Here is a 27682-nt window from a genome sequence, read left to right as displayed (position 1 = left end):
GCATCACTTCAGCTTACAACAGTGGGCTCCAGTTTCTTTGTGCTTATTATGGGGACTGGACTGGAATGCTGGAGCGTTTCTCATCACTATTCTTGCTCTGCCCTAGCTTTCAACAATCCTTAAACCACTAGGTCATAGAAGGTGTCTCTTTTCATGCTCTTCCTTTCTCTGTTGTTACTCAGCTTCAGGTCGAGGGTGTGGGTAGATGTATTCTCAGTTTTGCTAGACAAGCTTCACCCTTAAGCATTTTCCGTACTATTGGTCCCTGGGTTTGGGGCTTTCTCAGCATTTGTTTATCAAACTTCCATTGCAGCTAAATTCTGCCCTGTACATGTAGGCAGTGGCCTGGGCAAGAGGGTTTCCGGCCTCCCCCCCAGTATTAGATCTCTCTTGTGTATTGATACAAGACCTGGGACCTAAGTGACATTCCTGCTGCTCCTTCAGGGAAGATGTTTTTTGCTTCTGTCCCTCATCCGGAAACAGTGGGTATTTTTCCCAGGCTGGGCAGCAGCAGGTTTTCCTAACCCTTGCCTAAGGGCAGGTAAGTTTTATTTCCACCCCTCCAAGAGAAGCAGTGCATCTTTTCCTAGGTCTGAAGGCAAAAGACTGTCTTATTCTTACCCAAATGACTTAAGGCTTTTGCTTTATATGAGAGAACGGTCTGGAGAAGTGGGCCTGGTTTTACATCTATCCGTTAATGGCAGCCAGTCACCACTAGCCCACTTATGCTGTCAAGGAGAGCTCCCTGCATTTCTCCTAACCTGCCTTCAATCTTTTTCATGAGCATTTAATGGAGTCATGTGGCAAAGAGCATGCTAGCGAGGACAGGTTTCCCTTATGTCACAGACTTTCAGCTTTCTAAACTGTGATGCTAGCTATACTTGCCCCTTAAATTTTGTAAACTTTACTTAATTTTTACATGTTTTTATGGGAACTGTGTTGCTTCTTTGATCTGCCAAAAGTGAAATAGTTTGGTTGTCCAGTCTCTTCATAAAAGAGCTTATCCCTCTTCAGAAATCACCTTACTTGGTTGACTTGTTACCTCGGTTTTCTGATGGGGTCAATAAAAGTTAGGATTTTGTAGATTATTTGGCTTTTTCTTACTGTTAGGTGGTAGCCTCTCTTGTGGCTTTCTAAAGCCTAAGCAGAAGCAGAACTTCATGAAACTTTTGTGTTGTATGTCTGTCACCCTTGTGTGTGTCTTCTTAGTCTAAATGTAAAATGTATTTTTTCATTTGTTTTTTTCTGATTTTATTTTTTTATTTTGTAAAATGTATTTCTTAACATAGATCAAGGCTAATTTTTTTTTTAAGTAGTTCAAGGCTAAAATTTTTTGAAAGCTAACTTTTTAGGAGTGTTTGCAACTGGTTCCATATTTTATGGTCCAGAATTACTTTCTTGGGAGTACGTTACCTTTGAGGATAGCCGCTTCCTTAGACTTCTTTCATTATCTTTTGGTTTATTGACATGACTTTTCCTTAGGGAATACTTTAATATTCTTGGTCCCTAAAAGCCTTTCCTTTATCAAGAAATAGATAGGTAGAAAAACTACTATGATTTCTTAAATATCTACTCTGAACAATTTATAATTTAAGAAATTGCAGCCGTGTTCTCTGTGATCCTCAATTGCCCAAAGAAATTAGTCCCTATTAGAAAAGTCCATTCGTACTCCTAAGAAATAATTAATTTAGATAATTTGACTAAAGAAACTCAAATTTTCTAATACTTTTATACCATTTACATTTTTATTTAGAGTTTTGGAGGCTGGAAAGGCAAATGTTATTTTACCAAAAAGTTCACCAAATGGAATAACTCATGTGATTGCCAGTAATGCAAGAATTAAAGCTGAGAAAGAAAAAGATAACTTTAAGGCTCCATTTTATCCAATTCAGTATCTAGGTGATTTTCTTTTAGAGGTAAGTAAAATAAATAGTAAACATTTTATTTTGTTTCATGTGTTCATTTTATAAAATACCAATATAGTAAAATATATATTAAAGTTGTGTTCTAAATTTTGAAAATACATTGGTAGTAATTTAAATGACACTTTTTAAAGGCAGTGGCTCTCAATTACTTAAATATTCATGAATACTTCCTGTAGATTTGAAAGAAGCTTACTAGTTAAGTTTAACGTTAAGTATTTTAATGACAGTATAAATAAAGTAGTAGAATATGTAGTATTATATAGTATTGTATGAGAATTTGGGGGTTATTTTTCCTTTGGAAAAGAGAGCTATTTCTAAGGGTTTAGAAATACTGTCCTGTCCTATTCCCCTACATCCTCCTCCTTACTTGGTGTGGATGATGCTCCTCAAGTTGTTTGAATGGGCATCAAACCCTAGAAGAAACTGTCCAGGAGATAAGCAAAGAAGAATTTTAAGAGCACTCAGGGGAGAAGAGAACCCTTAGTATGTCCAAAAACGACCTTGTTATAGGAAAAATCATCTTCGTTGTTTCCCATCTCGTAGATACCATTATGTTTTATCTAATACTTTATGTCAGAGATCTGGAAATTACCCTTAAAATCTTTCTCTCCCTTACTTCTCACATCTGTCAACTACTAAGTCTTACTGATTTTATCTCAAATGTTTCTTGAATCAAACCACTTCTCTCCTTCTGTACTAACATCATATTGAGTTTACCATCTTTCCTCTGCACTTCTGTACTAACATCATACTGAGTTTATCATCTTTCCTCAGCACTCCTGGAATAGGCTTGTGATTAATCTTCCTGTAACTCTACCTTTTTACTCTAATTTCCTAGTTACTCTTTCTTTTTCCTTTAGTATATTCTAGCTCATTCAGAAAGAGCAATCAAAATGCTCTTTCTAAAACAATTTTGATCCTGTCACTCACCTACGTAAAACTCTTCAGTAGCTTCCCATTGCTCTTAGGACAAAGTCCTAAATCTCTAATACGGCTTACAAGTTCCCACAGGATTCCTGTCATTTCTGTCTTTTCAATTGTATCCTGCTTCACTCTTATCTGTGCTCACTATGCTATATGAAAACTCCTTCTCCCAGTGTCTTAAATAAGCTAAGCTACTCCTAACTCAGTGTCTTCTCAAAAGATATTTTCTCCTTCTGAAAAGTTATCCTCCACTACTCCTTCACTCTGTGGGTCTTCCTGCCTTCTGCTCATCTTTCAGGTTCCTGTTACAATGTTACTCTACAGGGAAGCCTCCTTGATCCCCTTACTCAGTGAGGTTCACCTATGTGTTCTCATAGCATTATTTAGCTTGGTACTCCTTACAATTACGGTTAAGTAATTGATTATTTGGTTAATGTCTGTTTCCCCATGTAGACCAAAAGCTCCTTGTCATCAGGCATCATGTCTGTCTTTTCCATTGTTTTATTCTGATCACCTCACAAAGAGCCTGGCACATGGGTTCTCATTCAATATTTGTTAATAGAGAATTTGTGAAAGATGTTTGAGTCTTCCAAAATTACATGTAATATATCATTATATAGTTACCTTTCCCTAATGAGTAGCAGCAATGGATATTGGAAATTTGACTTTAGTTCAAGGAATATGTCTGCTTGGACTATGGATAATCTCATTGTCCTTGACAGTCACTAGTTAGGAATGAGCATTTGAACCAATTCTGATCAATGGGTCATGAAGAGAAGTATGTAAGAGCTTCTAGGAAGTTGCTTTCTCATAATGAGAAGAAAGCCACTGATGGGCTGACTCCTGCTAGTTATGAACACAGAAGAATGTAACCTGAAATACTACTGGTTAACCATGAAAAGAACTCACCTTAGGGTGAAACCAGCCCTGTAGTTAGCAGAGTGTAGACATAGAATCTAGACCCTGGCGCTACTTAAGTTGCTGGATTAAACAACACTGAAACCTGTTTTACGATTAGATCACATTGCTTTTCTGTGTGGTAATTCATTTCCATGTTGTTTAAGTTAGTTTGGGTTGGTTTTCTATTATTTGTAGCCAAAAGCACATTATCTGATAGACCGCTCTGAATAGTTTAAATGTAGTATTAACTATGAAGAGAACGAAAGTTGTTCTTAACTAGATTAGTAAAGGTATATTAATTTTCTTTTTTACTTGGAAAATAATGCTTAAAGTGCAACATATACCATGCATTATCTACAATATTATTTTGCAGTATTCTAACAACATTCATATCCAGCTGCTGAAATAGTGGGGGGCAGCAATAGTATATCAACCAGATAGCAGAAAGTCTCCAACTTATATTTGGTTTTAGAATACATTGTTTTATAAGTTCTGGATCAAACAGCTGGGAGTTCATAACCAATCCAAATAAGGAAGGCATATTGTGATCACTTCTGATCACAGAAGAAGAGACATTAGAAAGTTAACTGTATTTCAGTGTCTTGCTTTTCTTCAGTATAGATCATATTCCAGTCCTCATTAGATGGATCTTGAAGTGTCATCCAAGAAAAGCTGCCATGTAAAATGACTGAGTTAATAGTAACAAGCCAGGCGTGGTGGTTCTGTAATCCAAGCACTTTGGGAGGCTGAGGCAGGAGGATCACTTGAGGCTAGGAGTTTGAGACCAGCCTAAGCAACGTAGCGAGACTCCATATCTACAAAAAATTTTTAAAATTTGCTGGATGTGGTGGTACACCTATAGTTCTAGCTACTCTTAAGCTGAGGCAGGTTTGCTTTAGCCCAGGATGTTGAGGCTGCAGTTAGCACTATGATTGTGCCACTGCACTCCAGCCTGAGCAACAGAGTGAGACCTTGTCCCCTTTTTTTTTTAAGGTAACATTGTATTTTTTAAAAAAGTTTTGTTTAACCCTCTTATACTTTTTGAAAAGCTTCTGAGTACCAGAACTGGAAATCTATGTATTTCAGGTTTATAGATATTTATCGAAGACCATTGCTGTACCAGGCATTATGCAGTGCATTAGGGATATGAAAATGAATAAGACCATATATCACACGTTGAGATGCTTAGTATTTAGCAATGGAGAAAAAGCATGGACACTGTTACTTGCAATTCATATGAATCGTGCATTTGTAAAACTATGTGCAAGGTACAGGAATGCAGAGGAACAAATGACTAACGTATCTCAATTGTTTGGCCCAAGGAAGGTTTCATAAAAATGAGAGGCTACCTAGGAATACTGAAAACTTATCTTGACTACTTAAGAAAGAAAAATGAACTACAGCAGTCTTATGGGAATATATTAGGAATAACAGAAACAGCATAGACTTTTTGAGACGGATCAACTAATTCGTGGTCCACATTTATAATGTAGCACTGTGACCATAGGAAAGTCATTTATTGTGTCCCTCAGTTTCTCCCTTTGTGTGTAGAAGCTAATACTACATTGCTTTGGTGATTGTGAGAATTATTACTATTACTACTTTGAGTAATAGTTACTGAGTGATTATTATGGGTCAGGCTATATGTTAAGCATTTTACATGCTTAGTCATATTTAAACCTCATGTTCATGTGTGGTATGTATTATGACTCCATTTACTGTTTGGGATAAATTCTGAGGTAAAATGAGGGTAAGTAACTTGCCCAAGATCCCACAACTGTCATGTATCAGAGCAGAAACTTAAAGCCAACCACTCAGTAAATTTTAAGGTTTCTTTCCTCAAATCTTCCTTTCCTAGATCCTTTTTGTCTCCCCATTTTGAGTATTATTAGATTTCCAGTCTCTTTGTAGGTAGTTAAAAAATAATAAATGCTGTAATCGATACCATAAACGAATATCTAGTCATAGGATTATGAAATACTATTTAAGCATCAGGGTATAAGTACAAGTTAAGAACCAAGTAGCACTCAAAGGGCTGCCTTTCTTGATTTATATGTCTCTTCTTCTTCTTATGCATCTGGTCTAATCAGTTCATTCAAGTTATGTGACAGATGCTTTGGCTGAATATTGGAATAAGACCTGGAGACCAGAGCATCTCAATTATACCTAGCCAAAGATAGGAAACTAAGTCAAATATCAGAATCAAAAGCCAACTCTCATTGCCACAACTGTGTTGCCCTACTCCTAGATAATAGAATAGGTAGCTGATTAAGCAGGCTTTTAGTTATCCTTTAGTGCATAGCACTATACTTTACAAAATATACTAGTCTTGGACTGGCTTTCCTAGATTATAAAAGGAGACAAACACCTAACCCATTGCCTAGTACATAATTGACACTAAGATACTTATAAGGAATAAAAATGACTATTTATAGTTAAATAATTTCTCTATATTTCATAAGAGTCACCAATTAGACAAAGTATTAGTGGCTTAGAGAAAAATATATGTGGATCATTTGTTTAGCTGTATAGATAATAGATTATTCAATTTCAAAACTTTCAAATGTTATACCTTCTGTATCAGGTTGTGATTTTTAAATAGTTAACTTATGTAGGGTACTAGTATCATACATCTTAATTTACAGATTCATATGTAGCATCTGAAATGGACACATAAGTAAATATATTCAGGATTAGGAAACAGTTTATTTCTTGCCTTGTTGCTGATGATAGTGGTATGTTCCCTGCATTCTCCATAATGAGAATGTATATGGGATTAATTCATCCTGTATTCTGGACATTTTTTGAGGACCTAAGCCTATGGATTTATCCTCCCATTACCAACCATGTAAAATTTAATGCCAGGTACTCATTTCCCCCCACCTGCAAGTTGCGCTTAACAGAAATTGTTGTTGATACATTCTTTGGTCCCAGTAATAGGAAGGGAGAAAAGTCTTTATTTTCTTAGTTTTCATTTTCACCTTTCTGAGTTGCTGAAAAAGAAATTCAATCAGCTATTCTCAGGGATTATTCTGTGGTTTCAGGATTGCAGCCTGCTAAAAGGACGGCTCTCATTTTAACATAGGTTACCAAGTGCGAGTGAGAGGGAACTAAAGATCACGTTAAAGGCCTTAACACGTTTTGTTTTTTTATAATTGTTCCCTAGGAAGACTGTGATTCTTCAGTCTCTTTGGGTAGAGATTGTGAATCTCTGAAAATAGCCTTTCTTTTTTTAGACGGAGTCTCGCTCTGTTACCCAGGCTGGAGTGCAGTGGTGTGATCTTGGCTCACTGCAGCCTCCGCCTCCCAAGTTCAAGCAATTCTCCTGCCTCGGCCTCCCGAGTAGCTGAGATTACAGGCATGTGCCACCATGGCTGGCTAATTTTTGTATTTTTAGTAGCGACGGGGTTTCACCATGTTGGGCAGGATGGTCTTGATCTTCTGACCTTGTGATCCACCCGCCTTGGCTTCCCAAAGTGCTGGGATTACAGGCATGAGCCACCGTGCCCAGCCTGAACAGCCTCTCATAAGTACATTTTGGGAACTGTCATGAACTTTTACTCCCAGCTTGTTTATATTACTAAACTTACAGAATTATATGTATAAGTATGTATGCAATGAATTTAAAATAATTATTGGAAGTTGATTTATGAATGTAGTTTGGGTTCCTTGGCAAGAGAAATTTTGTTGTTTGAGATAGAGCTACATTAAGATAATTGTTGTTTATTGCTATTCAAGTAAGAGTATTGTGTAACCTTTTCCTCTCTATGTGGGGTATACTTGCAAGTGAGAAGTCTTACCAGGAAAAAACTGAAAAATAATCCAAGAAGAAGTCTGTCTATAATCGATGATTTGTAAAATCTAGATTGTAACTTTAGCTTGGACAGGGACTAGATAAAATATTTTTGTTCTTGGTTATTCATAAAAATGACTTGTTAGTAGATGAACAAAGCATTACCTTTTCTTGAGATATACAGAAATCACTTTATTATTCAGGACCTTTACTATCATGATTTTTTCCCTGAAAGATTTTTATCAGTGTTTAACATCCTTTGATTTAAGAGGGTGCATTTTAGCTACTTGTTTGACTAACAAAGTATTATAGTTAAAGTTGAGTACCATAAAACGTACATAATATTGAAAATACACTTAGATGATTGCCTAAACCATTTTTACATACATACAGAAAGAAATTCAGAATGATGAAGATTCCCAAACCAATTCTGTTTGGACTGAACATAGCAATGAAGAAACAAACAAAGATTTCAGGAAAGATGCAGGATTTCTTGAAATGAAAGGTGCCTTAAGAGAGACAATGTATAGAACCCAGGTAAACTTTATAGGCTGAAAAACATACATTTCTGATGTTTCTTATAGAATTGTTTGAGAGGCAAAGTATGGTGGAAAAAACAGATTTTGGAATCAGAAGGCTGGTGTTTGAACCATGTGTTTATAGTCTGTGACTTGAACATGTTAGGAAATTGTCCTGTGTCTCTGGGAACTCTTGTTGAAGTAATGTTTGTATGCATATAGAAATATACAGAGTTCCTTATACATAGTGCGTTCTCAACACATGGTAATTACTTAAAAACTGTATGTTTAGGTAACATCATGTGTCTTATAAAGCATTTTTCTTACCTGAGAGCGCAATATATAATTCATGTAAATTCAAGTATTTATATAGAATAAAATTTAAAAATACACAAATGAAGTCTATTTTGATTAACTTGTAAAACAATAAAACAGGAAGGACTTTGAACTTGGAGCAATAAAAAGTACCTCAAGAAAGCATATATGGTATGGTGGCTGTCAAGTACAACTTTTCAAACAGCAGTAGCAACCACAAAAAGGACATTATTAGTTCTGCTCTAGAAGAGCTAATGTTCAGTTATGTTCACTTTCATATTGTGTTTTATAAAGCAGTCTATTTGGTTAATTTATCAAATTATTAAGTTGATAATTATTAGTCTAAACTAAAAGTTTTATGTATAACTAGGAAGAAATTCAAAATAAATTGTTTTTACCATGTCTGTCAAGTATTTTTGAAAGGTAATTCTAGGAATAATTTGGAACTTTTTTTTTTTTTTTTTGAGACAGAGTCTTGCTGTTTCGCCCAGGCTGGACTGCAGTGGCACTATCTCGGCTCACTGCAAGCTCTGCCTCCTGGGTTCACGCCATTCTCCTGCCTCAGCCTCCCGAGTAGCTGGGACTACAGGCGCCCGCCATTGCGCCTGGCTAATTTTTTGTATTTTCTTAGTAGAGACGGGGTTTCACCATGTTAGCCAGGATGGTCTCGATCTCCTGACCTCGTGATCCGCCCGCCTCGGCCTCCCAAAGTGCTGGGATTACATAGTTCCTTAAGAAATTGTATATGGCAAGATTTGCTAGAACTTTCCAAACTTAAAATATTTTTGCATTTTTTTCTGACTTTTCCAGTGTATATTTATATTTATGTGACTTAGAAGACTACTTCTTGTAATTTACTATATGTGCATGTTTTAATGAGAAGCTTTTTTGAGTTGATGTGCCTCTTGTGAAATATACATTGTAAACCACAGTGTATAGCATTTTTACATATAGAAAGGAATGTAGAATGAAGATGGAGTTATTAAAATAAATTTAGTTTTGAATAAACATGGCAAAAGAATAAAATAGAAATTTTGTAAGATAAATGGAAATCATTAAAATACATCTACAGTCATGTACACATAATGATGTTTTGGTCAACAACGGACCCCGTATATGACAGTGGTCCCATAAGATAATAATACCATATTTTTACTGTATCCTTTCTATGTTTAGATACACTAATACTCAGCATTGTGTTGCAGTTGCCTATAGCATTTAATACTGTAACATGTCATAAAGATTTGTAACTTAGGCGCGATAGACCATACCATATAGACTAGGTGTGTAGTAGACTATACCATCTAGGTTTGTGTAGGTAGACTCTGATGTTCGCACAATGACGAAATCAACTAACGATGTACTTCTCAAAACATATCCCCATCGTTAAGCAGTGCATGACTGTATATATGTCTTCTTGAGTTCTTTTTAGGACTCAAATTATGTATGTAAAATTCAAGTAGAAATATCCTTTTTTAGAAATAGCTATTTTGGTATAATGATTAAACAACATGATTTGTAATACTCATTAATCGGAATTCAGCACATAGGTAAACTAAAGCATATATGTTAACGTACTATAAAGCTTTGTGAACTGAAAACAATTATGTTCTGCTTTATCTTACATAATTCAGAGGGCTCTTTACTCTATTTAACCTTGTATGTATATTTTACAAAACCTACGTTCCTGGATGGGTTTTTCTTTTGTGACTTGTGTTGATTGTGTTAAGGCTATATTTAATCCACAGTCTTAACTAAATTATGTTTACAAACACGCAGAAAGAAATGCAAAATCATGAAGATGTTAATGTTGGTTCTATTTTGATTCAACATCACAAAAAAGAAAAATTCAGTGGTTCCAGTAAAGATTTGAAATTTGTTAAAATGAGAAATACCTTTGGAAGACATACATATGAAAATCAGGTACAACTTTCCAAATTAAAAATAATTTATTTTTAATATATATAGTGTTTATAGAACAGTTTTCTTTAGCTTTTAAAAAATATATAAAAATGAGTTATGTATCCAATAGCTAGATTAAGAAATAGAGCATTACCAGTTTTTAAGACCTGCTGTATTATTTTCTTTTTTCTTTTTTTTTCTTTTTTTTTTTGAGATGGAGTCTTGCTCTGTTACCAGGCTGGAATGCAGTGGCACAATCTCAGCTCACTGCAACCTCTGCCTCCTGGGTTCAAGCAATTCTCCTGCCTCAGCCTCCCAGGTAGCTGGGACTACAGGCACACACCACCACGCCTGGCTAATTTTTGTAATTTTTTCAGTAGAGACTGGGTTTCACCATGTTGGCCAGGATGGTCTTGATCTCTTGACCTTGTAATCTGCCCACCTCCGCCTCCCAAAGTACTTGGATTACAGGCGTGAGCCACTGCGCCCAGCCTGCTATATCATTTTCTAATGCATCCCCTTTCTCCCTCTTAAGAAGTAATCTTTGTCTTAGAATTTGTGTTAATTATTTTCTTATTTTTCATTATAGTTTTAACAGCTGTGTGTGTATCTCTAACTGATATGGTTTAGCTTTGTCTATTCATGAACATTTTATAGTTTATGTTATTTATAGACTTCTTTTGCTAATGTATATAAAATTTTATTGTTTGACTATGCCACAATAATATCTTTTATCCATTTTACTGTTGATAAGCCTTTGGGCTTCTTTTTATTGGTTTATGTGTTTGATTGTTAAGTTTTTGCAATTATGAACAATTCTGCTATGAATAATATGAACATTATCTTGTATACCTCTTGGGATACATGTTTAGTAATTTCTCTAGCTTAGTTGGTATATTCCTAGGAATGGACTTGCTGGGTCATAAGGACTGTGCATGTTCAACTATACTAGGCAGTGTCCAACTTTTTTCAAAATATTTTACTAATGTACACCTACTCTGTCAATGGATGAGATTTTCTGTTGTACGTACTTCTTTATTTTTATTTCTATTTTTTGAGATGGAGTTTCACTCTAGTTGCTCAGGCTGGAGTGCAATGGCGCAATCTCAGCTCGCCACAACCTCCGCCTTCCAGGTTCAAGCGATTCACCTGCCTCAGCCTCCCAAGTAGCTGGGATTACAGGCATGTGCCACCACGCCTGGCTAATTTTGTATTTTTAGTGGAAATGGGATTTCTCCATGTTGGTCAGGCTGGTCTCTAACTCCCGACCTCAGGTGATCCGCCCGCCTTGGCCTCCCAAAGTGCAGAGATTACAGGCATGAGTCACCGCGCCCGGCCGTACTTCTTTATTTTTTAATGTGTATGAAAGTATGAAAGTCACTCTTGAGTTTATTTGGATTTTGTAACATATGTCATTGATGTTGAGATTTAATTGTGGTCTAAATACATGTAGAAGGAAATTAAGAAAAAAGATGAAGATATTCAGAGGAGTTATACTTTGAGGAGAAAACGCAAGAAAGAAAAAGAAAGCAATTGCAAGAAAGACGTTGAACATGAAAAAATAAAAAGTACCTTAAGAAGGCACATATATAATAGAGATCAGGTAAAGCTTTGTAAGCTAAGCTATAGCTTTCTTTTTTATTTTTTGGCTGTTCTCTGATATAATCTACATATATAATGCTACATGTTTTAAGAAAAAATCTTGAGTCAATCTGGTGTAATATTCATAGTTAATATTCCAGTTAACTTTGGTTCACAGTAAATGTACTTGTACATGCATATACAAAGAAATCTGAGTTAATAATCAAGGTATTCAGTGAATTTTGTTTTGCCTGAATGTGATGAATAAGAAAAAGAAACTGGAAAAGACTATTTCTTAAAATGAAAAAATCTTTAAAACTACATGTGTGTATAGTTGGGTAATACTTTCTAATGTAAATTTTATTTTGCTCTTTTGTATAGTACAGACCATTTTAAATGAGATGTCTTGTTTTTAAAATTGAATGCTTCTTGGGTAAATTTTCTCTGGAGTATGACTTTTTTTTTTTAACGATCTAAACCATACCATGGGCTGGATGCGGTGGCTCACACCTGTAATCCCAGCACTCTGGGAGGCCAACGGGGCAGATTGCTTGAGCTCTGGAGTTGGAGACCAGACTGGGCAACATGGTGAAACCCCATGTCTACCAAAAATACAAAAAATTAGCTGGCATGGTAGTAGGTGCCTGTGGTTCCAGCTGCTTGGGAGGCTGAAGTGGGAGGATTGCTTGAGCCTCGGAAGGCAGAGGTTGCAGTGAGCCAAGATTGCACCACTGCACTCCAGCCTGGGTGACAAGAGTAAGACCCCATCTCAAAAATAAATACCTAAATACATAAATAAATGCCATATTATGTATATATGCATATATTCAGAAGAATTTCAGGAAAATGATAAAGGTAAATAAGTAATGAATTTTGTTTTGTATGACCATGGCAACAACAAAAAAGCAGTTCCAGGAACGATTTGGAACAGGATAAAGTGAAAAGTGCCTTAAGAAAGTACATATGTTGGCAGGAGCAAATAAAAAGAGTAAAAAAAAAAAAAAAAAAAAAAAGAAAGTACATATGTAAATATCAGTTAATTCTTTACAAATTGAAATGTTTGCTTTTTGAGCTTTTTCTTTCATTGTGTAATCTTGATATATGATTGTGAGGATCTTTGCTGTGGTTAACATGGTATGAATGTGTTCCTCTTATATTGTCCTTTGTGATATCATCTGTGTTGACACTGTCTTTAGTACATTTTCTAAAGTCATTTTACTTTGCTATATGCAGAAAGAAATGAAGAATTCTATTTTTGCTGAATATGCCAAAGAATCAAAAGCCATGGCTATTAAGACAGATGTGGATGTTGTTGAAATAAAAAATACCTTAAGGAAGCACATATATAGAGCTCAGGTAAAACTTGGCACATGAAAAATTTTGTATAATATCGTGTCCTACTGTAGTGTATTCAAAATATAATTATATATACATCTATACATATGATTCATTAGTATGTTTAATATGTCTTAAAATGATTTTCTTAGTTTATTAGTCCATTATACAGTAATGTATTTGGACATTTAGTAAATAGGCTGAATTCTGTGCTATTTATACCTCAATAATGTCACAGATAAGTCATGTGTTTGAAGTCTTGGCCATAAATTCTTTGCCTACACCAATGCCCTGAAGTGTTTCCCCTGTGTTTTCTTCTAGTAGTTTTATAGTTTCAGGTTTTACCTGGAAGTCTTTAATTCATTTTGAGTTGATTTTTGTATATGGTGAAGAAATAACAGTCTAGTTTTCATTCTGCTTATGATTATCCAGTTTTCCCAACATCATTTATTGAAGACTGTCCTTTCCCCTGTGAGTGTTCTTGGCACCTTGTTCAAAATCAGTTTGCTTTAAATATGTGGATTTATTTTTGGATTCTCTGTTCTTCACTGGTCTATATGTCTGTTTTTATACCAGTACCATGCTGTTTGGGTTACTATAGCTTTGTGGTATACTTTGAAGTCAGGTAGTGTGTGCCTCCAGCTCAGCATTGCTTTGGGTATTTATAGTCCTTCTTGCTCAGCATTGCTTTGGGTATTTAGGGTCTTTTGCAGTTGTTTACAAATTTTAGGATTGTTTTTCCTGTTTCACAGAAGAATGTCATTGATATTTTGATAGGGATTCCATTAAATTTGTAGATTACTTTGGGCAATTTGGTTATTTTAACCATATTCTTCAAACTCGTAAACATGGAATGTCTTTCCATTTGTTTGTGTCCATGTCAATTTCTTTCATCAGTGTTTTTTCGTTTTTTCCTTGTAGAGATCTTTCACCTCCTTGGTTAAATATATTCCTAGGTATTTTATAATTTTTAGAGCTCTTCTAAATGGGATTGCTTCTATGATTGATTTATAGCTAGTTCATTATTGGCATATAGAAATGCTACTGATTTTTGAATGTTAACTTTTTATCTCACAGCTTTACTGAATTCATTTATCAGTTTTAAGTGATTTTTTTTTTTGTCAAGTCTTCATGTTTTTCTACGTATGAGATCATGTCGTCTCCAGAGAGGGACAATTTTACTTTTCCAATTTAGATGCCTTTTCTTTCTTTTCCTTGCCTGATTGCTCTGGTGAGGATGACTTTCAGTATTATGTTGAATAAAAGTTGTAAAAGTAGGCATTCTTTTCTAGTTTCAGTCCTTGGGGAATGGCTTTCATGGTTTTCCCATTTCACATAAGGTAGCTATAGGTTTGTCGTGTATGACCTTTGTTATGTTGAAGTACTTCTGTGCCTAGTTGGTTGAGAGTTTTCATCATGAAGGGATGTTGAAGAAATTTTATTAAAAGCTTTTTTGCATATATTGAAATGATCATATAGTTTTTGTCCTTCATTTTGTTTTTATTAATTTACTTATTTGTGTATGTTGAACCATCCTTGCATCCTTGGGATAAATACCACTTGATCATAGTGTATTGACTCTTTGCTATGTTGTTGGATTTAGTTTGCTAGCATTTTGTTAAGGATTTTTGCATCTGCTTTTCTCAGGGATATTGCCCTGTAGTTTTCTTTTTGTGTTGTGTCTTTGTCTGGTTTTGGTATCAGGGTAATGGTGGCCTTGTAGAACGAGTTAGGTAGAATTCCCTACCCTTCAGTTTTTTTGAAACAGTTTAAAAAGTGCTGTTGATAGTTCTTTATACATTTGGTTGAATTCAGCAATAAAGTCTTTTGGTCCTCGGCTTTTTATTTGTTGTGAGAGTTTTATTACTGATTAAATCTCATTGGTCTGTTCAGGTTTTCTGTTTCTTTCTGATTCAGTCTTGGTAGGTTATATGTGTCCAGGAATTTATCCATTTCCCCTAAGTTTTCTGATTCGTTGGTGTATAGTTCATAATAGTCTCTAATATTCTTTTGTGTTTCTGTGATATCAATTGTAATGTGTCCTTTTTCACTTCTTATTTTATTTATTTGGGGTTTTTTCTTTTTTGTCTTTGTTAGTCTTGCTAATGGCTTATTGATTTTGTTTAACTTTTAAAAAAATTAACTTATTTGTTTCATTGAGCCTATGTGTTTTTAAGTCTATTTTGTTTCGTTCTACTCTTTATTATTTATTTAAAATTTATTTATATATCTTTAATAAATATTAATTTATAATTAATCTAAATAATAATAGATCTTTATTATTTCCTTCTACTAATTTGGGGTTTGGTTTGTTCTTGCTCTTCTTCTTCCTTGAGGTGCATTGTTAAGTTGATTATTTGAGATCTTTCTACTTTTTAGATATTAGGCATTTTTTCTATAAATGTGCCTATTAGCACTGCTTTTGCTGTATTCTATAGGTTTTGGTATGTTGTGTTTCCATTTTTATTTATTATAAGAAATGTTTTATTTCCTTCTCAATTACTTCATTGATCCAATGGTCGTTTAGGAACATGTGATTTTATTTACATGTATTTGTACAGTTTCCAAAGTTTTTCTTACTGATTTTTAGTTTTATTCCATTGTTGTCTGAGAAAGATACTTGATATGACTTCAGATCTTTTCAAATGTGTTGAAATTTGTTCTGTGGCCTAATGTCTGTCCGGAAGAATGTCCCATATACTAATGAGAAGAATGTGTATTCTGCAGCTGTTAGATAAAATGTTCTCTAAATGTCTGTTAGGTTCATTTGTTCTAAAGTGCAGTTTAAATCCAATGTCTGTTTTTTGATTTTCTGTTTCGATAATCTGTCCAATGCTTAGAATGGGGTATTAGAGTCCCCAACTGTTACTGTGTTGAAGTCTCTGTCTCCCTCTAGATCTAGGTGCTCCAAGATCTGGATTTATATATCTGGGTGCTCCAAGTTGGGTACATAGATATTTAGAATTGTTATATCTTCTTGCGGAATTGATCTTTTTATCAGTGTGTAATGACCTTCTTTATCTCTTTTTATAGTTTTTAACTTAGAAAGTTTTTTCTGATGTAAGTATAGCTACTTCTGCTCGCTTTGGTTTCCGTTCTTGTGGAATATCTTTTTCCATTCTTCTTCACTTTCAGTCTTTACATGTTTTAACAGGTGGAGAGAGTTTCTTATAGGCAACACACTGCTTTTTTAATACATGTAGCCAGTCAGCCAGTCTATATCTTTTATGTGGAGAATTTAATCCATCTACATTCAAGGTTATTATGGGTGAGGACTTACTTGTGTTATTTTGTTAATTGTTTTGTGGTTGTTTTGTGTGTCCTTTTTTCATTTCTTCTTTTATTGTTTATCATTGCAGTTGGTTTTTTTTTTTTTTTTTTTTTAGTATTGGTGACATTTGGCTCTTTTCTCATTTGTATTTTTGCTTTACAGTGAGTTTTATACTTTCTTGTGTTTTCATGGTGGTAGATATCATCCGTTTGCTTCCAATTGTAGGACTTGTGTAAACATTTTTTGTGTGGTTGGTCTGTTAGTAATGAATTCTCTGTTTTTGTTTGTCCAGGAAATACTTTATTTCTCCATTATTTTTGAAGGATAGGTTTTCTGGGTATAATATTCTTGCCTGTTGAGTTGGGTTTGTTGTTGTTGTTGTTTTTGTTTTTTTTTTCCTTTCAACACTCTGAATGTGTCATCTTATTCTTTCCTGGCTTATAAGGCTTCTGCTGAGAAATCTGTTGTCACCCTGATTGGGATTTCCTTATATGTGACTTTATGCTTTTTCTCTTGATGTTTTTAGAATTCTTTCTTTGTCTTTGACTTTTGATAGTTTGACTGTAATGTGCCTTGGAGACCTTTGAGAATTGAATCTATTTGGAAATAGCTCTTACAACACTTGGGACGTTTTCAGCTATTGTTTTTAAAATAGGTTTTCTATGCCTTTGCCCATCACTTCTCCATCTGGAACTCTGAAAATTGGAATATTTCATTACTTTATGGCTTCCAATATGTCATTTAGGCTTTTTTTCGTTTTGTCTGTTATTTCAAAAGACCTGTCTTCATGTTTAGAAATAGTTTCTTTTGCTTGATCTAGTCTATTGCTGAAGCTCTCTGTTATATATTTTTTTTCATTCATTGAATTCTTAAGTTCCAGGATTTCAAAAGACCTGTCTTCATGTTTAGAAATAGTTTCTTTTGCTTGATCTAGTCTATTGCTGAAGCTCTCTGTTATATATATTTTTTCATTCATTGAATTCTTAAGTTCCAGGATTTCTGTTTGGTTCTTTTCTATGATTATCTCTTTGTTGAATTTCTCATTGAGATCATGAATTATTTTCCTGCTTACCTTGTATTGTTCATCTGTGTACTTTTCTATCTCACTGAGTTTTTTTAATATCATTTTAATTTTTTTCAGGAATTTCATTGGTTTCCTTTTTGTTGGAATCTGTTGCTGGAGAATTATTGTGTTCCTTTACAGGTGCCATGTTGTCTTGCTTTTTCACCTTTCTTGCGTAGTTATGTTGCTATCTGTGTATCTGGTGTAACAGTCACTTCAAATTTTGTGAATTGGTTTTCATAGGTTTTTTCTGTAGTTGTATCTATAGTGTTGTTTGGATAGAGTGCTTTAGTTTTGCCAGATGTGAGCACATTGGTGTAGTCTCCATATGATTTCTTCATCTGTAGTCATCCACAGTGTTATCTTTGAGTTTGTCAGTGGCTTAGGCTACATTTGTTAGTGGAGGCTATAATGAAGTGTTGCTGGGGATGTGGACACAGGCATGTGGTCCTTGGGCAGCACTGGTGGTGGCAGCAGGCTGTGCATGCTGGTTCTTGGGTCCTGGGCAATATACATGGACACCAGTCATCGCAGGTCTGGGTAGGCCAATCCGTGTGCCTCCTGGTGGCTTGCTTGGGTGCCAGCAGTGACAGTAGTGGGATGAGTGGGTCCTCAGGTCTCTGGGTGGTGTGCATGGTGTTCGTGATGGCAGTAGTGGTTGTGGGCCAATCCTCGGGCCCCCAAGTAGCAAACATGGGTGGCAGTAGTGGTTGTGGGCCAATCCTCGGGCCCCCAAGTAGCAAACATGGGTGCCAGCAGTGGTGGAAATAGGCCGAGCAGGCCAGGTGGCACATGTGGGTGGTTACCAGCAGCAGCAGCTTGACATGCTCATCCTTTGATCCCCCTAGTTGTTTGCATAGGTGCTCCTGGTAGCTGGTGTGATGGGTCGATCCACAGGTTCTCAGACGATGTGCTGGGGTCCCAGCAGCGGTGGCAGTTGGCAGAGTGGGCTGTCCTAGGCCCCAGATGGTGTATTTGGGCACCTGGTTGGTGAATGGGTGGGTTGATCCCAATGTTCCTGGATGACAAGTGCAGGTGGCATTGCCAGAGGCTGCATGCAGGTCTAATCTGTTCCTAGGCCCCTGACGGTGGGCGTGGCTGCCAGCTGTGGTAAATGAGGCAGGTCTGTTCACAGGCCTCATATCAGCGTGCTCAAGTGCCTGTTGCAGTAGGCCAGGTAGGCCTGTTATCAGGCCTCTTGATGGTTGCACAGGCACCGGGAGTGTTGGACAGGTATGGGTTGATACCCATTCTCCCTGGCAGTGCACTTGGGCTCTGGTGGCAGTGCTAGTAGTCGGAGTAGGGTAGGCCTTTCCTCAGGCCCCCCCGATAGCTCCTGCAGCCTCTGGCTGCAGCAGACAAGGCGGTCTGATCCCCACGTCCTCGTATTGTGCATTTACACAGTGGTGGCGGGTGGGATAGGCCTGTCTTCAGGCTTCCAGATGGCGCTTGTGGGCACCAGTGGCAGGCAGAGTGGATCTATCTGTAAGCCCTGGGACAACCCCCCCCAGTGGGCCACTCCTCAGGCCTCCTGAAGCCACATGCAAGTGCATGACGACGCTGGTGCTGGGCAGGGTTTGAAACACACAGAAACTCTGTGGGACAGGGTTTCTGCCAGTGACAGAGGCCCCAGGCAGGTGGCTCTCAGGATCTGAGGAGCTCCTGCTTTGGCTCCTTTTGTCCCCAGGGTGGCCTCCCTGGTGCACTCCACCTCCTACTCCTTAGGATGTAGGACACTGTATAGGTGAGAGTGCTGGCCACCTAGTTGCATTGTTGACTCCAGCTGGCATCATGACACTGCAGCTCTCTGGGTGGACAGGAATATCAGTGGGGCTCCGGGCTTAGGGACTGTTGGGCCACAGAGCAGGATGTAGTCTGGTAGTGTCTGGGCTCTACCTGGCGCCATGCTGCAGCCTCTTGGGTGCCAGCAGATTATGTGGGACTCAGCGTGTACTCTTTCTTTGGAATAATGCCATTGAGTGGACTCCAGGCAGCTTTCTAAACTAGTCTCTGGGCCAGTGAGGACTAAGGGGCTCTCCAGTTGCTAGGATTGCAGGAATTCATGGTGGGAATGTGGATCTGTGTAGATCTCTCTTGTTTTTCCCATTCGTAGTGGGTAGTTTCTCCAGGCTCCTAGCCAGTTCCATTTGAGCCAGCTGCTTTGCTTCTCTGTCTTTGCTTGCCTCAGAGATTCCCTGCCACTTTTAAATTGTAATGTTCTCTCTTAGATGCCCTATTCAGTGTGTGATTATCTACTCACTGTTTTAGTCCTTTGTGGAAGAGCTGAGTGCCAAGCACTTCTAAGTCAGCCATCTTGAAGCCCCCTTCTTCCAGGGTTTTTTTTTTTTTTTTTTTTTTTTTTTTTGAGACCGGGTCTAGCTCTGTTGCCCAGGCTGGAGTGCAGTGGCGCAATCTCAGCTCACTACAACCTGAGCTTCCCAGGTTCAAGCAATTCTCCTGCCTCAGCCTCCTGAGAGTAGCTAGGATTATAGGCTCCTGCCACCACGCCTGGCTAATTTTTGTATATTTAATAGAGACGGGGTTTTGCCATGTTGGCCAGGCTGTTCTCAAACTCCTGACCTCAGGTGATCTGTCCAGCTTGGCCTTCCAAAGTGCTGGGATTACAGGTGTGAGCCACAGCGCCCAGCCTCAGGGTATTATCTCTTTATTATATTTGTTGCAGATATTTTTCCAGGATAATCTTTTAAATATGCAATTATGCGTGTTTTAAAACAATAAGATTTGACATATTGTTATATAGCAAACATAACTGACATTTTTTTCTCCTGTGTACCCCTGTACAAAATGCTCTCCCCATTTATATTTCTAATAATTACGACACTAAGGACAATGGACCTCTTCAGATCTTCAAAGTGAATATGACTTAATTATTGTAATTTAGAAGGAGAAAATAGAGAAATGCTCATAGTCGTGAGAGTTCCCTAAAATAATAAAAGTTGCTAGTTTGAGTAAATATGAGTATCATATTAATTATAGCTATTAATGTGTTCCTGGATCTGTTTTATATGTTTTTCCAAGGTTTTGGGGAAGCTGAAATGTATTTTTCAATCTTAAAATGTTGTTTTAATTATATGGTTGCTCTTTTGTAGGCTGTCAGATACAACTGCATTAGAATAGATAAACAACCAGTGTACAACGTAGAGGTAAGGGGCTTGGAGCAGCATTGGTGATGGGGGCAAAGAAGAAGTTTTGTGTTTTGTTATTATTAGTTATTTTGAATAAAAGTAATGTGTTGTATGCACAATAAAAGGTAACGTATTATATGCACAAATAAATATAGCTTCTCTAATCAGAAATGATAAAAATATTCTGTCAAAACTCCCCCAAAAATTTCCATATAATAGTAAAAAATGATCACAAATGTTAAAAACACACCTTGTGCTTATGACAGGTGAAATATACATTCCTGTTCTCATGTTTCATAACTTTCATAATGACTACTTTTAGATTAAAATTTTTTGGTATGATATTTACAAAAGTGTATTTTGTTATTTAAAGAAAATGATACCTTTATTTTACATACTTTCATTTCAGAACAAAATAAACAAACCTACAATACATATATCCAGTCTATTGTTAAATTAGGGAGGGAATCGGGCTTGAGGCCCTTGTTTCCTTATTTATTCTTCTAAACTTGATTTTTTAATTCCATGTAGTCTTTTAGAGTATTTTTGACTCAAATTATTCAAGGTAGTTACTTTTATTATTAAGAATAGTTTGACCAAGGGGAATGTATTTTGTGAAGCTCTTAGAGTTATATAAATATACAACCTCAGAGTGATTTTATGATTCTCCCAGTCAGTTTTCACTTTTTGCAAATATTGCTTGTGCTTGATGATATCTTAACATTTTTAAGATATTTTAAGAGTTCATTTTTAAGTTTAAAAGAAAACCAAAAAATAATTTTTCAAGAACTATGTCGCTGTAGCTCTTTCTCTTTTTTATCAACCAAACTGCAAATTCCTGTTAAAGGTTTTCTTTTAGAGGTAGTATTTTCCCTTACTACTGAAGGCAACAGAAAATAATTAATATAACAAGTAATAAAATACATTCATACATATCATCCTCTTTGAACTACATAGTCTCATCCAGCAGCAAGGCCAGGAATTATCTTCATTTCACAGATGAGGAAATTAAAATTTGTTACTAGGCCGGGTGCAGTGGCTTACGCCTATAATCCCAGCACTTTGGGAGGCCAAGGCAAGTGGATCACCTGAGGTCAGGAGTTTGAGACCAGCCTGGCCAACATGGTGAAACCCCGTCTCTACTAAGAATACAAAAATCAGCTGGGTGTGGTGGCACGCATCCATAGGCCCAGCTATTCAGGAGGCTGAGGCAGGAAAATCACTTGAACCTGGGAGACGGAGGTTGCAAGTGAGCCGAGATCGCACCACTGCATTCCAGCCTGGGTAACAGAGTGAGACTCCGTCTCAAATGAATGAATGAATAAATAAATAATAAATTCTTACTAATTCATGATTTGATTGCAAAATTTTATCTTTCTTTTCTCTGAATCATATAATCTTTCCTTTCTTAGGTTAAAAATGCTGAATTTCCCAGAGGTGTATTAAATTTAATTGAAAGCCTCATAGAAGGACAGTTTTTTAAAGAAGCAATTGAGGAACTTTCCACTTTGCAGGCACATTATATCCCTCCTGTATGCGTTCTTCATGCCCTTCTAGAGAACGTTCTACAGGTAAGAGCAGCCTTAAGGATTTATAATCTTTTTTTCAAAGAATGTTAAAATGTGAACATTTTCTCACTTTTTGTATGTTTACAGTTTATTTTCCCTGTTCAGTGTTTTTTTTTCTTCATTTCACTAATGCAGTACCCATTTATTACCACTGTTCTGTTTTCCAGCTACATACTAGGTACTACTCTTAGTGCTTTAGCTAATGATTTTCTCAGGATTTCTAAGATAATTTTGTTTTGGGGTAAAAGGTTATCTAATTTTTCTCACGGCAGTAAAGTATCAAATATAAAATTCAGATTATGGTGATCTAGAATTACATTTGGTAAATTACTCCATTAGTACATTGATGATTATCATTTTTATTTATAGTATACATAATGAACATACTCTTTGTTTAAAAAGAAAAAGAGGCAAGTTCCCTTTCTGTTGTCCAGGCTGGACTGCAGTGGTGTGATCATGGCTCACTGTGGCCTCAACCTCCTGGGCTCAAGTAGTCCCCCTGCTTCAGCCTCCCAAGTAGCTGGGACCGTGGGCGCATGCCACCATGCCTGGCTAATTTTTAAATTTTTTGTAGAGATGGAGTCTTGCTATGTTGCCCATGCTGGGAGCATACCCAAACTGTGTAAACCAACAGGAGTAAATATTCAAAGATAGCTTTCTAATCATGCCCTTCACCAAGGTGCTAATTTGATAACATAACAGGCATAAGCTTTGTCAGGTATGTTATGTTGGTGATAAGTAAGCATGTTGCATGAATAGTTTGTTACCTTTAGTTCCTTTCAGGTAACATTTGAGACCTCTTAAATCTCACTATAATTGTGAAAAGGAAAATGTGTATTCCATCTAAGGTAGTGTTAATAGAAGGGATTACCCAATGTATAGATAGAGTCATCCCTTGCTATCACAGGATATTGGTTTCAGGACCTTTGTGGATACTGAAATCTGCACATAATCAAGTCCTGCAGTTGCTTCTTCAGAACCTGCACTTATAGGAAAAGTCAGCCCTCCACATACGAAGGTTTTACATCCTGTGAATACTGTATTTTTAAAGGTTTTTCTTTTAGAGGTAATTATAAAATTTTCCCTTACTACTAGGGAAAAAAATTTCCTTCACTACTGAAGGCAATAGAAAATAATTAATACAATAACAGATACATTCATACATATCATCCTCTTTGAACTACATAATCTCATTCAGCAGCAAGGGCAGGAATTATCTTTATTTTACAGGTGAGGAAATTAAAACTTCTTAGTAGGCCGGGCGCTGTGGCTCACACCTGTAATTCCAGCACTTTCAGAGGCCGAGGCCTCCCAAATACAGAATACTGTATTTAGTTGCAGATGTAGAACCTATGGATGTGAAGGGTAGGCTGCATTTATTGGAAAAAAATTCATGTGTAAGTGGACCCATGCAGTTAAAACCTGTTATTCAGGTATCAGCTGTACATAGAGTGTGCCTGTCTCTCAGTTGCTTTATTTAATTAGCTAAACATGATGCTTCCATCTGCTCTCCTTTGTCTAAACACGTATATTTGGCAAGAAACTTAGGCCAGGGTTAGGCCGGGCGTGGTGGCTCACACCTGTAATCCCAGCACTTTGGGAGGCTGAGGTGGGCAGATCACAAGGTCGGGAGTTCGAGACTAGCCTGGCCAACATAGTGAAATCCCATCTCTACTAAAAATACAAAAATTAGCCAGGCGTGGTGGTGGGTGCCTGTAGTCCCAGCTACTCAGGAGGCTGAGGCAGAAAAATCGCTTGAACCCAGGAGGCGGAGGTTGAGGTAAGCCAAGATCGTGCCACTGCACTCCAGCCTGGGTGACAGAGCCAGACTCCGTCTCAAAAAAGAAAGTTAGGCCAGGGTTACTGTTTTGGTTTTAGACTGAATTAGAGAGTCAAACTACTTTTAGCTATAGTGTTTTATTTGTTTGTTTATTTTTAAATAATAGGATAACATAGATACATTTTCTGGTCGATACTTTCATATATTGTCAGCTCTTCTTCACCTGCATCCTCCTTGGAAGTCTCCAGCCATGTCGAGATATTATTTAGAGTTGTTTCAGTGTCCAACTTGTATGAAAGGAGCATGGTCTTTAGTAGAAGTCCTTATCAGGTAAGGAATTTCACATTTGACGATGCTGCATTTCATTGAGTAGTTGTTATGCTAATTATTTTTTTAAGATACTGATGAAAGAAGTATCTTTCCACTTTTGGAAAAGTTTTGTTGCAAATACAAATATGTATTGTATTTATTGCAAAACTTATGAAAAGGCAAATCTGTATCGGTCATGTTTTTCAGTCTGTTTCCTAAAAAAATAAAAAGTGAATGCATGAAATGGACTCACTAGAAAGCCAAATCATTATTATTTTTAACAAAATAGAAATTTGTGTATTGTTTTTTAAATGAAGAAAATTAATTTATGGAATATGCATATCATCAGTTTTTGTCACCAAAAGTGTAGACATTTGTAACTATAGTATCTATTTTAGGGCTTCAGTTATATTTTTTTCAGCTAGAAATTTGAATTTTAAAACAGAACTTAATATTTCCTAAATATGTCATCTCTTTTATGCTTCTGCACATGCTGTCACTGCCTAGACCTTCCTCTGTCTTTCAGATGTTAGTGTCTCCAGAAATTCTGTTTCACCTTCTTTCTCCCTAACAGAAAATGTTTTCCCCTTGCTGTTCAAATAACTGTATTTGATAACCCTTATTCTTCTGGGAAGATCTTTTCTTTTTTTGAGACATGAGTCTCGCTCTGTCACCCTGGCTGGAGTGCAGTGGCCTGATCTTGGCTCACTGTAACCTCTGCCTCCCAGGCTCAAGCAATTCTTATGCCTTAGCCTTCCAAGTAGCTAGAGTTACAGGCATGTGCCTCCACGTCCAGCTAATTTTTGTATTTTTTCATTTTTAGTAGAGATGGGCTTTTACCATGTTGGCCAGGCTGGTCTCGAATTGCTGGCCTCAAGTGATCTGCCTGACTTGGGCTCCCAAAGTCCTCGGATTATAGGAGTGGACCATCACGCCTGGCTGGGAAGATCTTTTTTTTTTTTTTTTTTTTTTTAAATTTAAGTGTCCAGTTTCAGGAGGTTCATAGTGGAGAAAGGACACCTGACTAGCCATGCAAAGGCTAGACCTCTGGTTAGCTCTTTGAGATCATAAAGATTCACATACCATCTTGGTTGTGATACATTTAAAGTGAGCTAATCAGTTAACCAGCATGCATTTATTCATTCTTTTAACAAATTCTTGAGTACTTACGGAGAGCCAGACACTGTACTACATTTTAGGGATTAAAAAGATGATTTAAATAACAGTTCCTGCACTTTGAAAGTGACTGAGATGTAAACAATACCAGCACAAAAGTACAAGCCCAACAGTACAAGCCCAGCATAGGTATATGATGTGAGAAAATAGAGTTTATGTGGCTGACATCCTTCATAATTTCCAAATCTATTCCTTTCTTCACTGTCAATTGTCTTTATTTTAAAGTTCCTGTTTCTTCTTATATAAACTATTGCAGTAGCTGCTTTATTGATCTTGGGTCTACTTTTTTCCTTTTAATTTTTCTTCCAAAGTACCCTGCCACAGTATGCTCTTTCCAAAGTGATCTTGTCATTTCCCATATTAAAGTCCTTCATTGACTCACATACATTGAACTACCTATAGAAGATGGTTCAAATTTCTTAGCGAAATACGTAAGACCCTTCATGAGTTAGCCCTTATATATGTCTCAGTTCTCATCTTCACCACTTTCCTGAATGTGTCCAATAGTTATTTTCCATATCCTGTGTTTTGCTCTTATGTTTTCCGAATTTCCTAGCTTTTTTGTTTGTTTGTTTGTTTTGTTTTGTTTTGTTTTTTAAGACACTCTGTTGCCCAGACTGGAGTGCAATGGCACAATCACGGCTCACTGCAGCCTGAAACTCCCAGGCTCAGGTGATCCTCCCGCCTCAGCCTCCTGAATAGCTGGGACTACAGGCGTGTGCTCCCACGCCTGGCTAGTTTTGTATTTTTTGTAGAAATGGGGTTTTACCATGTTTCCCAGGCTGGTCTCCAACACTTGAGCTCAAGTTTTCTGCCCGCCTCAGCCTCCCAAAGTGCCCGGATTAAAGGCATGAGCCACCATGCCTGACTGCTTCGTTTCACTTCTCTTCTCTCTTCTCTCCTCTCTCCTCCTTTGTCCCTTGTCTTCACTTTTCTTCCTTTCCTTTTTCCCTTTTCTTTTCTCTTCTTTCCTTTTCAAATCTCACTGTCACCAAGGACAGTGTGCAGTGGCGGGATCATAGCTCACTGCAATCTTGAACTCCTGGGTTCAGGCCACTCTCCTGCCTCAGCCTCCTGAGTACCTGGGACTACAGGTGCCCACCACCACACCTGGCCAATTTTGTTGTTGTGATTGTGGTTGTAGTTTGTTTGTTTGTTTTTTGAGAAGAAGTTTCGCTCTGTTGCCCAGGCTGGAGTGCAGTGGTGCGATTTCGGCTCACTGCAACCTCCGCCTCCCGGGATCAAGCGATTCTCCTGCCTCGGCCTTCCAAGTAGCTGGGATTACAGGCATGCACCACCACGCCTTGCTGATTTTTTTTTGTATTTGGTAGAGATGGGGTTTTACCATGTTGGTCAGGCTGGTCTCGAACTCCTGACCTTAGGTGATCCACCCGCCTCCACTTCCCAAAGTGCTGGGATTACAGGCATGAGCTACTGTGCCAGGCCTACACGACTAATTTTTAAATTTTTTGTAGAGGTGAAGTCTCCCTGTGTTGCCCAGGCTGGTCTCAAATTCCTGGGCTCAAGCAATCCTCCTACCTTGTCCTCCCAAAGCACTGGGATTACAGGAATGGGCCACCATGCTCAGCCATAGTTTTCCCTTAAAATGCAATTTAGCTGCCACTTTGTTACTCTTGACCTTTCCTTTAAGTTTGTCACTCACATCAGGCCTATGACTTTCTTAAGGATAGGTGCTCAGTCTTGTTTTTCTTTCTTTAAACTTCCCTCTTACAGAAGGTGTTCAGTCTTAAATATCTCCATCCTTAATATCTAATATAATGCCTGGAATGTAAGTACTTAATAAAGGTTTGGATGAATTTATTGATGCTATAGGCGATAGATTTTGGGCAGCTTAAAAATAGACCTTTAAACAAAAATACCCAGATTTCATTTCAAAATAATGGGGTACTGTGGAGGTGCTTAGGGAAGTGGTAGGAATATAAATGAGCTAAATAATACTAGTCTCTACTTTTGTATATATTTGAAATATTCCATAATGCATAGAGAAACGTAAGTTCTCTATCTCTGACAGTTTTCAGAAAGACTGATTAACTATGTGGGCATGAAGGATCTTATAGACAGATTGAATATTAAATAAATTGTTAAAGCTACTAAGGACTCTGCTGAGAATGTTGTATTAAAAAAGAAGACAGCGAAAGTGGAGACAGAGGTAGAA

At 37.1% G+C, this 27682-nt stretch overlaps 1 protein-coding gene across 6 annotated transcripts in view; it reads left to right on the top strand.

Moving 5' to 3' along the window:
* SLF1 (SMC5-SMC6 complex localization factor 1) overlaps positions 1-27682 on the top strand; it is a 97505-nt gene that overhangs the window by 24326 nt on the left and 45497 nt on the right. For 5 of the 6 annotated variants that reach the window (XR_004671431.3, XR_010112182.1, XM_034959765.3 and 2 more), the window contains exons 5-12: positions 1754-1916; positions 7936-8079; positions 10155-10298; positions 11731-11880; positions 13092-13214; positions 20638-20691; positions 22086-22244; positions 24188-24351. Coding sequence is in view for 4 of the 6 variants with exons in the window: in XM_034959765.3 (XP_034815656.1) it covers positions 1754-1916; positions 7936-8079; positions 10155-10298; positions 11731-11880; positions 13092-13214; positions 20638-20691; positions 22086-22244; positions 24188-24351 (1101 nt within the window). In the remaining 2 variants the exon portion in view is untranslated. The remainder of the gene's footprint in view (positions 1-1753; positions 1917-7935; positions 8080-10154; positions 10299-11730; positions 11881-13091; positions 13215-20637; positions 20692-22085; positions 22245-24187; positions 24352-27682) is intronic. The other variant, XM_034959766.3, reaches the window with a different exon arrangement.

This window comes from Pan paniscus, chromosome 4 (genome assembly GCF_029289425.2).
Source record: "Pan paniscus chromosome 4, NHGRI_mPanPan1-v2.0_pri, whole genome shotgun sequence".
Taxonomy (NCBI): domain Eukaryota; kingdom Metazoa; phylum Chordata; class Mammalia; order Primates; family Hominidae; genus Pan; species Pan paniscus.
This window is presented reverse-complemented; position numbering and strand designations above follow the sequence as displayed.